Source organism: Dipodomys ordii, unplaced genomic scaffold (genome assembly GCF_000151885.1).
Source record: "Dipodomys ordii isolate 6190 unplaced genomic scaffold, Dord_2.0 Scaffold15, whole genome shotgun sequence".
NCBI lineage: Eukaryota > Metazoa > Chordata > Mammalia > Rodentia > Heteromyidae > Dipodomys > Dipodomys ordii.
This window is the reverse complement of record NW_012267231.1, coordinates 13008032-13021776: the sequence shown is the minus strand read 5'-3', so window position 1 is coordinate 13021776 and position 13745 is coordinate 13008032. Positions and strand designations below refer to the sequence as shown.

General features: G+C 52.4%; 1 protein-coding gene across 3 annotated transcripts; it reads left to right on the top strand.

The window, feature by feature from the left end:
* Positions 1-3238: 3238 nt before the first annotated feature.
* On the top strand, positions 3239-12281 carry Calml4 (calmodulin-like 4). Of its 3 annotated transcripts, XM_013011817.1 has the most exons (5): positions 3328-3409; positions 3484-3514; positions 8445-8585; positions 9370-9558; positions 11933-12281. In XM_013011817.1, exons 1-5 carry the CDS (start codon positions 3407-3409, stop codon positions 12028-12030), a joined length of 462 nt encoding a protein of 153 aa, XP_012867271.1. In that variant the 5' UTR covers positions 3328-3406; the 3' UTR covers positions 12031-12281. The 3 variants fall into 3 exon arrangements, with proteins under 3 accessions (XP_012867272.1, XP_012867273.1, XP_012867271.1); XM_013011818.1 differs by lacking the exon at positions 3484-3514 and having other exon boundaries at positions 3239-3409; XM_013011819.1 differs by lacking the exon at positions 8445-8585 and having other exon boundaries at positions 3322-3409.
* Positions 12282-13745: the final 1464 nt, after the last annotated feature.

The window sequence follows — 13745 nt, the reverse complement described above, 5'->3', positions numbered from 1 at the left end:
TCCTCTCAATCCTGGTCTGTCCACTAGCCCTGCATGCCACTCAGCAGGGTCCTGGAGGTGGGGCTGAAGGGGACTTTTCTTCCCAGTCAATCCAAGTCTTAGTGGATCAGGGCAGGACAGGTCACTGGTAAACCTGTATCCAGAGATGTCCTATGGCCTTCCAGCTGTACTGCCCCTTGGGAGGAGGTGGCCTCTGGCCTTATGCATGTCAGCTGACTAATTGGAGCGGACTGTAGGACAAGACTGGGAGGTGCTCAGTCTCCATGTCTGCTCAGCACGCTCTTCCCCTACCTCTAGGACAAGCTGCTCCCAAGGCTGTTTACAGTGGGTCTTAACCCTTACAATCAAGGTCTGAGGATTATGCATCTTAGAAAACCATCGATAAGAAAAAACAGCTTTAGGGGCTGGGAAGGTGGCTCAGTGGTAGAGCGCTTGCCTTGCATGCATGAGGCCCTGGGTTCGATTCCTCAGCACCACATAAGCAGAAAAAGCCAGAAGTGGCGCTGTGGCTCAAGTGGTAGAGTGCTAGCCTTGAGCTGAAGAGCTGAGGGACAGCACCCAGGCCCAGAGTTCAAGCCTTACAACTGACCCCCCCCAAAAAAGTGAGTAAAACATGAGGTATGAAAAATGAATATTAAGAAGAGGAAATTGCAATTGGGGCCTTGGAGATTAGGTCCTGTGGGGCAGGTTCTTGGGAGTTTTTCCCATTGTCTTCACTGCAGCCTGGCTTCACTAGCCTAGAAACCCAGCAGACATCCAAGAAACTTACAATGTTGGGGAGGGTGGGTGGCAGGAGAAGATGCCCCCATTGGGGTGTGGCTTAAGTAGTAAAGAGCTTTCCTAACATGCTTAACTGGGTAGTGATGGCTCAGGCCTCTAATCTTAGCTACCCAGGAGGCTGAGATCTGAGGATTGGGATACAAAGCTAACCCCAGGCAGAAAAGTCCCTGTGAGACTCATATCTCCAATTAACCACTCCAAAACCGGAAGTGGAGCTGGGCTCAAAGCGGTAGAGCGTTAGCCTTGAGCGAAAGAGCTCAGGGACAGCACCCAGGCCCCCAGTTCAAGCCCCACTACTGAAGGAGAATTTAAAAAGAGATGAAGCCTTGGGTGATGTGGCTGTGGGCTCCATTTTGGGAGCTCCGGCCCTGGTTAATTCCAGGTCCAGGGTGCGCGCAGGCTATCTGTGTGATTCCCACGTCTCTGTGACCAGGGGTTTGTTTGGTTCTTGTATGCATTCCTTAAAGCTGCCTTGACAAACTACTACACACTTGGTTGGTAGCTTGAAACAATGCAAGTTCCTCCTCTTCCAGAGGTTCCAAGTTCAGGATCAAAATATTGGCAGAGGCCTAACACCCATGTGCTTGCCCCTGTGCTCAGGAGGCTGAGATCTGAGAAAGCTAACTCAGGCAGGAGAGTCTGTGAGACTTATCTTCACTTGACCCCCAATAAGCTAGAGGTGGAGCTGGGAAGGTGGCTTAGTGGTAGAGTGTTTGCCTTCATGCATGAGGCCCTGGGTTCGATTCCTCAGCACCACAAAAGCAGAAAAAGCTGGAAGTGGTGCTGTGGCTCAAGTGGTAAGAGTGCTAACCTTGAGCTGAAGAGCTGAAGGACAGCACCCAGGCCCAGAGTTCAGGCCCCATGACTGACAAAAAAAAGCTAGAGGTGGAGATGTGGCTCAAGTGGTAGCCAAGCACCAGCCCTTGAACAAAAAAGCTAAGGGACAGCACCCAGTCTCTGAGTTCAAGCCTCAGTACTAGCATGCATCCATTGGCATAGTCCAAGGTGGAGCATGGGCCATCAGCGCCTGGGCTCCGTCTCTGCTTGGGTGGCCAGCACTTGGCTTCTTGTAGCTGTGTCTGAACTCCTCTTCATCGGGAGGACCACCCAACTCCAGTGTGAGCTCTTGATTCTGTCGCAAGGACCCTGTTTCCATGTAAGGTTATGTGACTACTTCCACATAAGGTTCCAGGAGATCTGAGTTCTGGGGCTACAGCCCCCTCCAGGAGAGCCAGCCCTGCACTCACGCCTGAGGTCTCTGCTGGGGTCCAGGACGGGGAAACAGAAACAGATGGCCCTCTGAGGCCACCTCTGTGGCCTGTGGGCACAGTAGAAGGCTGTCAGGGCTCAGACTTGTGGGGGCTTAGCCTGATGGTGCCCAGGAACATAGCAGGGGCTGCCTGCATTTCTAGGGAAGAAGGATCGTAGAGCTCTTCCATCAAAGCTCTGCTTGAGGGCCTTGTCCAGTGGGCTGGGGTGGGGGGTAAAGGGGGTGGGAAATCTTCCTACCCAAGGCCCCTCCCCTGGGGTCCAGACCGGGGTGCAGGAGGGAAGGGACTCAGAGGAGGGCAGTGGAGATGCCAGCCCCCAGCCAACAGCATCTGGGGTTCAGGACTACAGAGAACATGATCGGGAAAATGGGGGGGGGTGATGGAAGGGGTGAACTGATCACAATGCAGTGCGCTCCTAGCCTGACTTCTGGAATGGAAACTCCTTTGTACAATGGCTTCATAAAAATAAATGTTTTTAAAAGAAGAGAACAAACAGCCCCCAGGATGTGTTTTACCTACCCTTGGCCCTTCCCATGGATGATTTGGGGTGAGCCCCCAGTGCTGCACATGGCTCGCTGAGGACCGAAGCCTGGATCAGGTGCCTCTCAGGAAGTGGGGAGGAAGAAGAGCCTCCACTGCGAGCCTCTTCGGAGGCTGAGGCCTCCCAGGCCAGCTCCGGAATTGCCTACTCTGGGATGGGACTCAGCATCAAATGTGGAAGGGTGGGGAAGAAAAGTGAGGTGCTTCGGGTCAGGTAGGTGTGGAGGGTCACCCAGAGGCCTCACCCCAATAGCAGCTGTGGGTCTGGAAGTCCAGCCTTGCCGTCCCAGATTCCCACAGGGAGAATGGGCTGGGTGCAGTCGATTTGATTCTCCCAGCAGCTCTGCATGGGGCCTGGTAGAGAAACTGAAGCCCTGCAAGGTGAAACCTACAGGAAGGACTTGAAACCCTGTTCTGAGCTGCCTTGTGCTGGATGGGCTCCATCATCAGTGCGATCATGGGCCGTGAGTTTGTGCGTGCCCAGCTCCAGCCTAGCCCCAGGAGCAGGGCCCCCTGTCCAGGCTCTGGACAAGGATGTGGACCCAGTCTGGAAGGGCTCTGCTGTGGTCCAATTCCCACACAAGTCCACCTGTCCAGTCCCCTTGGAATCGCCAGTTTCTGAGCCTCCGCCAGTCCTCTCCCCCCCCCCCCCCAGTCCTCCACAGTCGGAAGCTGGAACCTGACCCAGGGCGGCATCGAGCTCCGTCTCCATGGCAGCGAGGATTTATTACTGGGGCCTCACCCGGAGGACTTTGCACTGGCAGCCAGAGGAAGCAGCTGGGTCTTCCTGGTTCTGAAGCAGCGGGTGCCCCACCATGGTGAGTGAGCCAGGGCCCACCGGGCGGGGAGACCTCTGGTGACGCCATCCCTGACTCTTCTCTCTCTGCTGCAGGCCAAGTTCCTTTCCCAGGATCAAATTAATGGTAGGTTGCGTTCACTCTTTAATTAGCAACTCCCAACAAAATGTGGGTCTCAGTTAGGCCATCTGATGTGCTCCGTGTCCCTGGTGGAAGGAGGGAGGTGGGTGAGAGGTGTCCCCTCCCCCACCATGCTGCTGGAGGCCCGTGCTGACCTAGTGAATATCCACGGTGCGGCCACCCACTTTGTGTTGTCAGCCCTCTGGCTGGGCCAAGACTGCTCACAGGGCAGCCCCAGAGGCGGTAGCTAAACAGGAAGAGGCTAGGGCAGGAGACAGATGAGTAAATGTAATGGTTGGAGGTAAGGGAAACAGGGAGAGTCTGTCTTTGAACTGGATTCATTTCTCTGGGCCTCAGTTTCCCCATCAAAGTAAAGGGCCGCTGGGGGTCCCTCCTGTTGAGTTTGAGGGTGAGCACTTTGGAGGTTTCACTTTCTTCAGAGCAGAGCTGTGGTTTCACAAGCCAGGAAAGGGGTGGAGTTACACAGAACTCAGGCCGGAGACCCGACCCCCACCCCGGCAGAGACGGCAGAGAGCTCTGAGTCCAGAGCCTTCTGGAGCTCCTTGGGCTGCCCAGCAGTTGACAGTGGAGCAGATGGGCCATTCCCTGCTGCACCGCTGTGGGATGGCATCTGGCCACCATCTCCCTGGCTACTGGAGATAAAATGGCAGCCACCTGGGGCCCACGGAGCCCTTGCAATCCAGGGCAGCTCCCTGGAAGGAACTATGGGTGGCCTGAGCTGGGATTCCAAGTCAAGGGTTTGTTGGGTTCCGTCTAGCAGAGTGGTGAGGTATTGTGACCCCCCATGGACTCAAGCCAAGGCCAGAGGGGGTGGGCCAGGGGACGTGAACGCACTGGGACCCATGCAGACAAGCCTCTCTTGCCCTGATCTGGAGGTGACTGACTAAAGGGAGGACTTGGGGTTCTCCACCCAAGTTTGGATATGAGGCAATTAGAGGTCTGGACAGCAATGGGGAACAACAGGGTGTCTGGTGGCGGTGACTTTCCCCTGTGTCTGTGTCCCCATGTGTGGGGTAGGGAGAATGACCCCCTCACCAGGCCTTGCAGGAGAGGGCTGGGAAAGCATACTTTGTGTGCTGGACACGGGTAAGAGCTGCATCTTTAGGAGTTAAAGCCAGCCATTAACTGAATAGTGTAGGATTCAAACAATACCCCAGCCCCTACTGGAAGCTCAGACAGTCCTGGGGTCTTAGTGCTGAAAGAATAATTTATACCAGGGTGAGAAAGAGTTAAAAGTAGATCATCAACTACCTGATTCAATGATAGTATAATTTCCAGTTCATTGGAAAACACAATTGCGTTCTTCGGGCAAGTTTACGACGTCACTCTTCAAACCATGTCTGAATCAAAACGGTGAGGAGTTGACGCAATCATCTTTGACGTGGTTCGCTTGTTGGCCAGGTGGAATTTATAATGAGTATGGCATCTTTTCTCTCGTGTGAGTCACGTGTTACCTTTATGGCTGTCAAGGGCACAGTAAACCTTCACACGTGCCTTAGAGCTGCTCATAAAACTTGTCCAGTGCAGCACTGGCACCCAGCCTTAGGGGTCTCTTGTGTGAAGACTTTCCCTTGGGTTGTTTTTCTTGGGGGGGGGGGAAGTCCTAGAGCTTGAACTCACAGCCTGGGCACTGTCCTTGAGCCTCTCTGTGCTCAAAGCTAGCGCTCTGCCACTTGAGCCACGGCGCAACTTCTGGCTTCTTCTGTGTATGTGGTACTAAGGAATCAAACCCAGGGCTTCATGTATGCTAGGCAAGCGCTCTACCGCTAAGCCACCTTCCCAGACACCCTTGAGATGGTTTTAATCCAATTCATGAACCCTAAGTCATTCTTTCACTCAGAGCATTTGTGAGTCCCTTTTTCCCTGCCAGCCCTGTTCCAGACGTTAGAGACATAACCGACTGGTCTATGGAGGGACAAGAAGAAAGCAGGGGGAGACCATGTTAGATGGCTGACAAGGGGAAAAATCATGGAGGGGAGGGAAAGGAGGAGGGCAGTGGGAGGCAGCACTGTTTGCTAGGGTTCTTGTTGCAGCACTGGAATCCCAAATTGCCCCTGACTGCAGGTTTGAAGAGGGGATTCGTCAGGTCAGGAGACAGAGAATCCCGGGCTTGTTAGAAGCCCGGCTCCGTTTGAGCCCTGCCTTGCTTGTGTCAGAGGCTACAAGTTGCCTCCCAGGCACTGGTACAGTGCCCATGGGCGATACGGTGGGTTCCCAGCCAGCCAGTCCTGGGCCCCAGGGACAACAGCCAGAGGAAGCCTTAGGAGAGCCCAGGGCTCATCTTTCATGTGGAAAGCTAGCTGGCAAGACTAGTGCAATGGCCGTGAGCAGTCCCCAGGGTGGCAGCCGAGTCTGGGCCCTCTGAGGATATCCTCTTAGAAGGTACTAGGTTTTGCAAGAACCAAAGCTGAAAGCCAGGCACCAGTGGCTCACACCTGTAACTCTAGCTACTCAAGAGGCTGAGATCTGAGGATTGCAGTTCAAAGCCATCCTGGGCAGAAAAGTATGTGAGACTCTTATTTCCAATTAATCATCCCCTTCCCCCCACCAAAAAAAAAAAAAGCTGGAAGTGGGGTTATGGCTCTAATGGTAGAGCACCAACCTTGGGCAAAAGAGCTTAGGGACAGCATCCAGGCCCTGAATTCAAGCCCCAGGACTGGCATAAGAAAGACAAAACAAAAACCCCACAAAGCTGAGATCTTGTGCTGAGTCCTGCCCCCCTCCCTTTTTTTGCTGGGCCTGGAGCTTGAACTCAGGGCCTGGGTACTGTCTTTGAGCCTCTCTGTGCTCAAGGCTAGCACTCTACCACTTGAGCCACAGCACTACTTCTGCTTTTTTCTATTTATGTGGTACTGAGGAACTGAACCCAGGGCTTCATGAATGCTAGGCAAGCACTCTACCACTAAGCCACATTCCCAGCCCCCTGGCCCTTCTTTACCAGACTCAGGGCCATTCAACCTTGTCCTTGGTTTGTGCTCACGAAGCTCAGGCTCTAGAGAGTTTTGAAGGTGTGTGTGTGTGTGTGTGTGTGTGTGTGTGTGTGTGTACAAACTATTTTTTTGGTCAGTCGTGGGGCCTAACTCTGGGCCTGGACACTGTCCTTCAGCTCTTCAGCTCAAGGCTAGCGCTCTACCACTTGAGCCACAGCCTCTTCCGGCTTTTTCTGCTTATGTGTTGTTGAGGAATTGAACCCAGGGCCTCATGCATGCAAGGCAAGCGCTCTACCACTGAGCCACCTTCCCAGACTGTGTATACAAACTGTACAGAGGCAGTCACGACTAACCCCACTGGTGGCCCCACTTTTTGTCATCACCCCCAAGTCCTAATGTAACAGGTGTCCAGGGGAGGCCTGAGCGGCTCCATTAGTGAACACCAAGGGCCCGAGACTGGGCTAGAGGAGTTGAGGGGCTTTCTTCTACCCCCCTTCCTCCACTGCTGCCCTAGGACTCAGGGCAGGGCTGCAGTGGGCCCAGCTCCACTACCAGTGCCAGGCGGCTCAACTTCTCAGCCCTATCTGCACAACTGGAATAAAAATGGCGCCATCAAGGGGCTGTGAGGACCCAGCAGGGCCTGGGAACTCTTCCTGGGCTACCCAGGAAGCCCCTACCCTGGCTCTGAGGCTCTCCACTGGCATGTGAGGCGCAAACGGGCTGGAGCACTGGCTCAGCCCGGGCAGAGGCAGACGCAGTACTGCTGGCGTCTTTCCCAAGCTACCTGCTGGCTGTCATCTGTCATCTCCCTGGGGGATGGGGCGGTCGGAGGGGGCGGGGCTGGCAGCCAGGAGGGCAGCTCTGCTGGCTGGCCCGCCCTGGGACTGAGCCAGAGATCTTGGAGCTGCCATTTCATTTCCACCAAGCATCCTGGAGAAAGGCTGCAGGGAGGGCTGCTGGTGGCCCTTGTGTAGACATGGGGCGAACTTCCTAGTAGTTTCCTACTGAGCTTGAACACAGGGCCAGGACTTGTCAGAGTTCAGCTTGTGATAATGGCAATAAACCAACACCTAGGAGAGGGGCTGGCTGCCCGGCCTGTCTGGAGGGGAGACAGGACACTGTAGGGTTTACAAAGGGTCCCTCCTTGCCAGTATGGTCACTCTGCTGGGGGGCTTGTTTCTTTCTCCCTTGGCCAAGCCTGGATGAGAGTTTTTGGCTGGTGTTTTAGTCAGCTTCTCCATTTTAGTCAGAAATGGGAAAGTGGGATGGGAAGGGCGTGGGGAAGGAAAAGAGTGCGCTGTATTGCTGGATAAAACGCAGGACACCAAGTCACATTGACTCTCAGATAATCCCTTTTTAGTATAAGTGTATCCCGTGCAACATTTGGGACATACCTCTATATTGAATGACTGATTATTGATTTAATTCTGAGATAGTCAATTTGACTGGGCACTTTTTTGGGGTGGGGGTGGTCCTGGGGCTTGAACTCAGGGCTTGGGCACTGTCCCTGAGCCTTTCTGTGCTCAAAGCTAGTACTCTACAGCTTGAGCCACAGTGCCACTTCTGGCTTTTTCTGAATAGTTTATTGGAGATAAGAATCTCACGGACTTTCCTGCCGAGGCTGGCTTTGACCTACAAACCCTCAGATCTCAGGTTCCTGAGTAGCTAGGATTACAGGCATGAGCTACCAGTGCCTGGCTTGACTTGGTCCTTTTGTACTTCCATTTACTCTGTTGGGAAACCATTGCAGCAGGAGAAGGGAAGGGTGGGGCCCCAAGGGAGGAGGAGACACCAAGTCGGAGGGCATAAGTTGAGCGTAGAGCATTTGCCTGACAAACATAAGGCTTTAGGTTCATCCCCAGAACCAAATGCACAAGTAACTAAAAGAAGTGGGGAGAAGAGGTGGGCAGGGGCTAAGTATGGGGGAGATGGCAGGGTGGAGAATGAGTGAATGAGATGTATTCTTCCATCTGGGCCGTGTGCAGAGTACAAGGAGTGTTTCTCCCTCTATGACAAGCAGCAGAGGGGAAAGATCAAGGCCACCGACCTCCTGGTGGCCATGAGGTGCTTGGGGGCCAGTCCGACGCCAGGGGAGGTACAGCGGCATCTGCAGACACACAGGATAGGTAAGAGGGCTGCTGGGTGTGGGGAGGGGCTTGAGGTGGGAGTGGCCAGAGGGGGGGCAGTGGTTCTGGGTCTTACCCCACTGAGTGGTGGAAGTTCCTGATCAGGTGTGCGATGCGAGGCTTTATCCTCATGATAACCCCTGACCCACAGAGTCCTGAGCCTACGACAAACCTGTAGGAAAGCAGGGTAACCAACAACCAGAATTTTTTTTTTTTTTCCTGAGACCTCACTCAAACCATGCTGAACTGTCCTGACCCACTTTACAGCAGAGATCAAGGTCAGAACCTGGCCGAGTTTTAGAGCCAATGGCAGAAAGAGGATTGGAACCCAGTTTGTCTGATTTCAGTTTTTATTAATTTTTATGTATTCACTTATTGTTCATGGTGGGGCTTGAACATGGGGCCTGGGTGCTGTGCCTGAGCTCTTTTGCTCAAAGCTAGTGCTCTACCAATTTGAGCCACTTTGAGCTTTGGTGGTTAATTGGATCTAAGAGTCTCACAGAATTTCATGCCCAGGCTGGCTTCGAACTATCCTCAGATCTCAGCCTCTTGAGTAGCTAGGATTATAAGTGTGAGCCACTAGAGCCCAGCTGGTTCTGATCTTAAAGGCTGATCTACAAATGAGGTCAACTTGCTAGAAAAGCTGGAGATAACCCACCCAAAATGCTGCTGAGCAGTTTTTTCTGTTAGTGGTTGGATTAAGCGTAATTTTATTATTGTTCCCTGTACTTTCTTCAAGAAGAGCCGTTTCCCCTTTGCTCACTGCTCTATCTCCATCTCTTAGACAGAAATGGAGAGCTGGACTTCTCCACTTTCCTGACCATAATGCACACGCAAATAAAACAAGAGGACCCAAAGAAAGAGATTCTTCTGGCTCTGTTGATGGCTGACAAGGAGAAGAAAGGCTACATCATGGCGTCTGAGCTACGGTCAAAGCTCATGAAACTAGGGGAGAAGCTTACCCACAAGGAAGGTAATGGCCACGCCCTGTCTCCCACTGGCTGGAGAGGGTTAGAGAGCTGGAGAAGGACATCAGAGACCCATCGTTATCCCAAGTTGTACAGACAGCCAGGTCATACATGGCCCAGAAGTCTGTGAGCAAAGGTCAGGCCAAATAAGGGCTTTGGGATAGAATTAGAAGGGTTGGGAGGGGGCAAGGAAGAGGGACCCCGCAAGTACAAGCAGTGGATGATGTGCCTGGCCTTCCTGTGTCCAAGTGCCTATTGCAGGGGTTTGGCTAGCTCAGAGGTCTCCCTAGGAGCACAAAAGTCCCTTCAACTAATAGAGGTAGGATGAGGCCATTAGCAAGATGAAGCCGGGTTCAGCTTAAGAGCCATCTCCAGCTGTTCCACCACAGCTGGCTCTGATGGGGCCGTGGGGCTCTGCACTAAGGCGGCTTCTAAGAGCTCTGAAGGGCCTCTGCAGGGCAGTTGGAGAGGTCCTGGCCCGTGGAGTCTCACTTTGCACCTCCCATCAGCCCACACACCTTCTCGCCTCAGAGGAAGATGAGGGCATGAGCCTGCTGGGGTGGTACTTAGTACATGCCGGACCTTGCCGGGTGCCTGCAATGCCCCCAGAAAGCTCCTGTCCCTGGAGACAGTACAGCTGCTCCCCAGCCTGTGCTGAGGCCCTGCCCCAAGTCCACTGATACCAAGGTCGGGGTTTTCAGTCAGACTTCCCAGCTTACCTCGGGAGGAGATAGGGAAAAGCCCTCATTTTGCTCAGATCACGGGTTCTGAGGTTGTGGCTTGAGTCAGGTAGGCATCCTGGCACCCCTCCCGGAGGAGTTCCCATGATTCCTCAGGTTTCCTCGCTGGAAATGAAGACATCCTCACAGACATCCCAGGGACCTCCGGGACCCACCATTCTGTAAACCAGTCTGCTCAGGTCTCATTTGCTCTCACAAAGGCACAGCGCCCAGGGTTCAAAAATAGCACTCGGGCAGGCAGATTTGTTTTCCCCTCAGGCTGGCCACTAACGTGGTCTCATCTTACACCATGTCTGTGTTTATATGAATAGATCACCTTCGCCTTTCAGCCTCCACGGACACTGGTGGCCCTTAGGTGTATCGCTGCAAGATCAGTGCCAAGCTAGCAGGGCCTTAATTCCTATGGTTTGTGACCTCTGTCCAAACCAACATGTCCCCAACACATCTCACTTGTTGAGCCAGAAAACAGCAAAGAACAGTTCCAGGGAGCTGGTAGAGACCCAATTCCCTCTCATTGGCCGTAGAGACAGGGTATCAGAAGTTGGAGGCCGTTTTCCTGGAGAGGGAAGCTCAGACCCATCCTTTGGAACAGCTAGGGAACCGCAAATGAGACAGTGAGCAGCCACTGTGCCCCAAGGCTCAGTGGGCAATGGGGAGCCGATGCCTGCCTGGCGCTAATCCTGGAGCTAAGACTGCCACCTACAGGCTGCTACAGTTCAGGGTAGAACTTCTCCATGAAGACAAATGATGTCGTTGGTCACTTCAAACACACTCAGAATACCTTCCAGTCTAAGCACAGAAATGATCCCCTCCGGACAGGTAAGAGGGAAGCAAAGGAGGTTTTCTCCCTGTCCAAGGATATGTGGGTATATCTAGGGCCAGGGAAGTGGAGGCAGGGTATCAAGATCAGTTTTGCAAGAGGGTGAAAATGGGCCCAAAGCACCAAAGGTAGATTGATCCTGAGAGATCACTGTAGAAAAAGGTAAGCTGCAATGTTTCAGCAAATTCCAGGGACAAGCTAGTTATTTCATTAGATCAATGCACAATAATGGCAGTCTTCAGGGTGTGGACACACAAAGTCCCTTATTACTATGGCAGATCACACCCAGGGCACAAGCCAGGCTGGTGCTTTCCTGCTGAGCTGTCTCCCCAGCTCCCACACATTTGTAGGTTAGTAACAGATAGTTGTCAAAATCTTCTTGGTGTAAACACAGGGTTAGCAAGGAGGAGAAGGCAGGGGACAGAGGCAGGTCACAGCCTGGACTGGCAAGGCTGGTGGTGACACTGCAGAGGAAATTCATGTTGCTGGAAGGGTGGGTGGTTAAGTGGTAAACCACCTACGCCAAATCTCTGAATGCAGTACAAGGCACAGGTATTTTTAAAATAACGATTCAGTAACTGAATCTTCCCTGGACCCTTCCCTACCCCTACCAGATCCTCTCCAGAAAGCCTCAACATTGAACCAGTGATGCTCAAGTAGGGGATGGGGGGGGGGGAAGACTGTCCTTCTGTCATCTGATTGAATCCCCCATCTATGATGTCACTCAGGGAAGACTCCCCCTGGAGATCCCAACTTCCAGAGAACTCAGTGTCTTATACCAACACATCTAACCTGACAAATGAATGTGATTTATTGTAGTGGATGACCTTTTTAAGGAAACGGGTATTGAACCAGATGGCCAAGTGAAGTATGATGAATTTATCCAGAAGATCACCCTTCCTGTTCAAGACTACTGACTGGGCAGAGCACCACAGCCTCCGTCAGGGGCCCGAAAACCAGGACTGATTCATTTTAAGAAGGTGTTTTCACTCTGGGGAGGTGCAGAAAGATGGCATCACCTTAGTAGCAATAAACGATCTTAGCCATGGTTTTAGCAGCTTTTTGTTTTTTGAATAAGGAACAGATTCAAAAGTGAAGCATCGTAGCAGCTCTCCATCAGGAGAGGGGCCCAGCATGTCTTCAATAAAGTCTGTGTCGATTTTAGCAACTGCCATTGATCTAGCCCTGTGCAACAAGGAGTCAGGCTTGCATTCTAGTCCTGGCTCTGCCACCCCCCAGTTATGGGAAGATCACTTCACCTCAAAGCCTCACCACCCCCCATGACAGCTGGATTCCTCATCTCCCTTGATACATTCCACTGAGGGAAGACAAAGATTTTGTCGGGGGTGGGGAGGAACAACAACTGGAAATAGAAGGAACCAGTCACCCATAGTAGTTTTCTCCTACTAAGGGCAGTCTGCTAGAAGAAAGAGCACATTCTGCATTTGGGTGTTAAGACCACTGTCCACTTTTGTTTTTTTTTTGGGGGGGGATCAGTTGCAGGGCATGTCTCAGGGCCTGGGCACTGTCCCCGAATTCTTTGCTCAAGGCTAGGACTCTACCACTTTTGAGCCACAGCACCTCTTCTGGTTTTCTGGTGGTTAATTGGAGGTAAGAGTCTTAAGGCCTTTCCTGCCTCAGCTGGCTCTGAAACATGTGTGAGCCACCAGCACCTGGCTACATTTCTAAGATAAGACCACTAAAAAGAGCAAAACCACACACTACATTTCTTGTAGCACCACAGGCCCAGTTACAAGTTCTTATTTTCAGAAGTGGATGGTATGGCTCAAGAGGTAGAGTGCCAGCTTTTAGCAAAAATGCCAAGTGATAGCATGGGGCAGGCCCTCAGTTCAAATTCCAGTACCAGCACCAAAACAAGTTTGTTAAGCCATGCGTCAGTGGCTCACGCCTGTAATCCTAGCCACTCAGGAGGCTGATATCTGAGGATTGCAGTTCAAAGCCATCCCAGGCAGTGTCCATGAGACTCTTCAATAAACCACCAGAAAACTGAAAGTGGCGCTGCGGCTCAAGTGGTAGAATGCTATCCTTGAGCTGAAGAGCTGAGGGACAGCGCCCAGGCCCAGAGTCAAATCCCCACGGTTGACTAAAACAAAACAAAAACGTTTGTTATTTCCATCTCCACTAGTTACATAATTTAGGATACTCTTTCACAAACAGTAGCATTAAAACATACTAGAATAAACAATATAAGCTGAACAGTGGGTACTCAAGGATGGGACCAATCACTTTCATTAAGGGATCAGCCCTGAAAATGTTTCTCATAGAATTCTAAATAGTGCCCTGGGCTCGGTTGGCAAGCAGAGGGGCTCCAAGAATGAGGATGATCTGCTCACGGGCCCAGAGCAGCCATGACCTTGAGCCACTTTCCTGAGACTAACAGAGAGGGTTCCGGCCATGGTCAGAATACAAGAACACTGGTGGGGACCAGTCCCTCAGGGATCCCTCCGAGCAGCCAAGGCTGGAACTCAGGTGTCCCAAGGCTCATCAAATCATGAACCACTATTACTATCAACTTAGCTGATAGGCTGAGGGAGTGTCAGAACAGCACCTGCAGGGTCAGAGCTCCAAGTACCAAGGTTTTCATCCTTTTATGTATCATCAGCCTGCAACT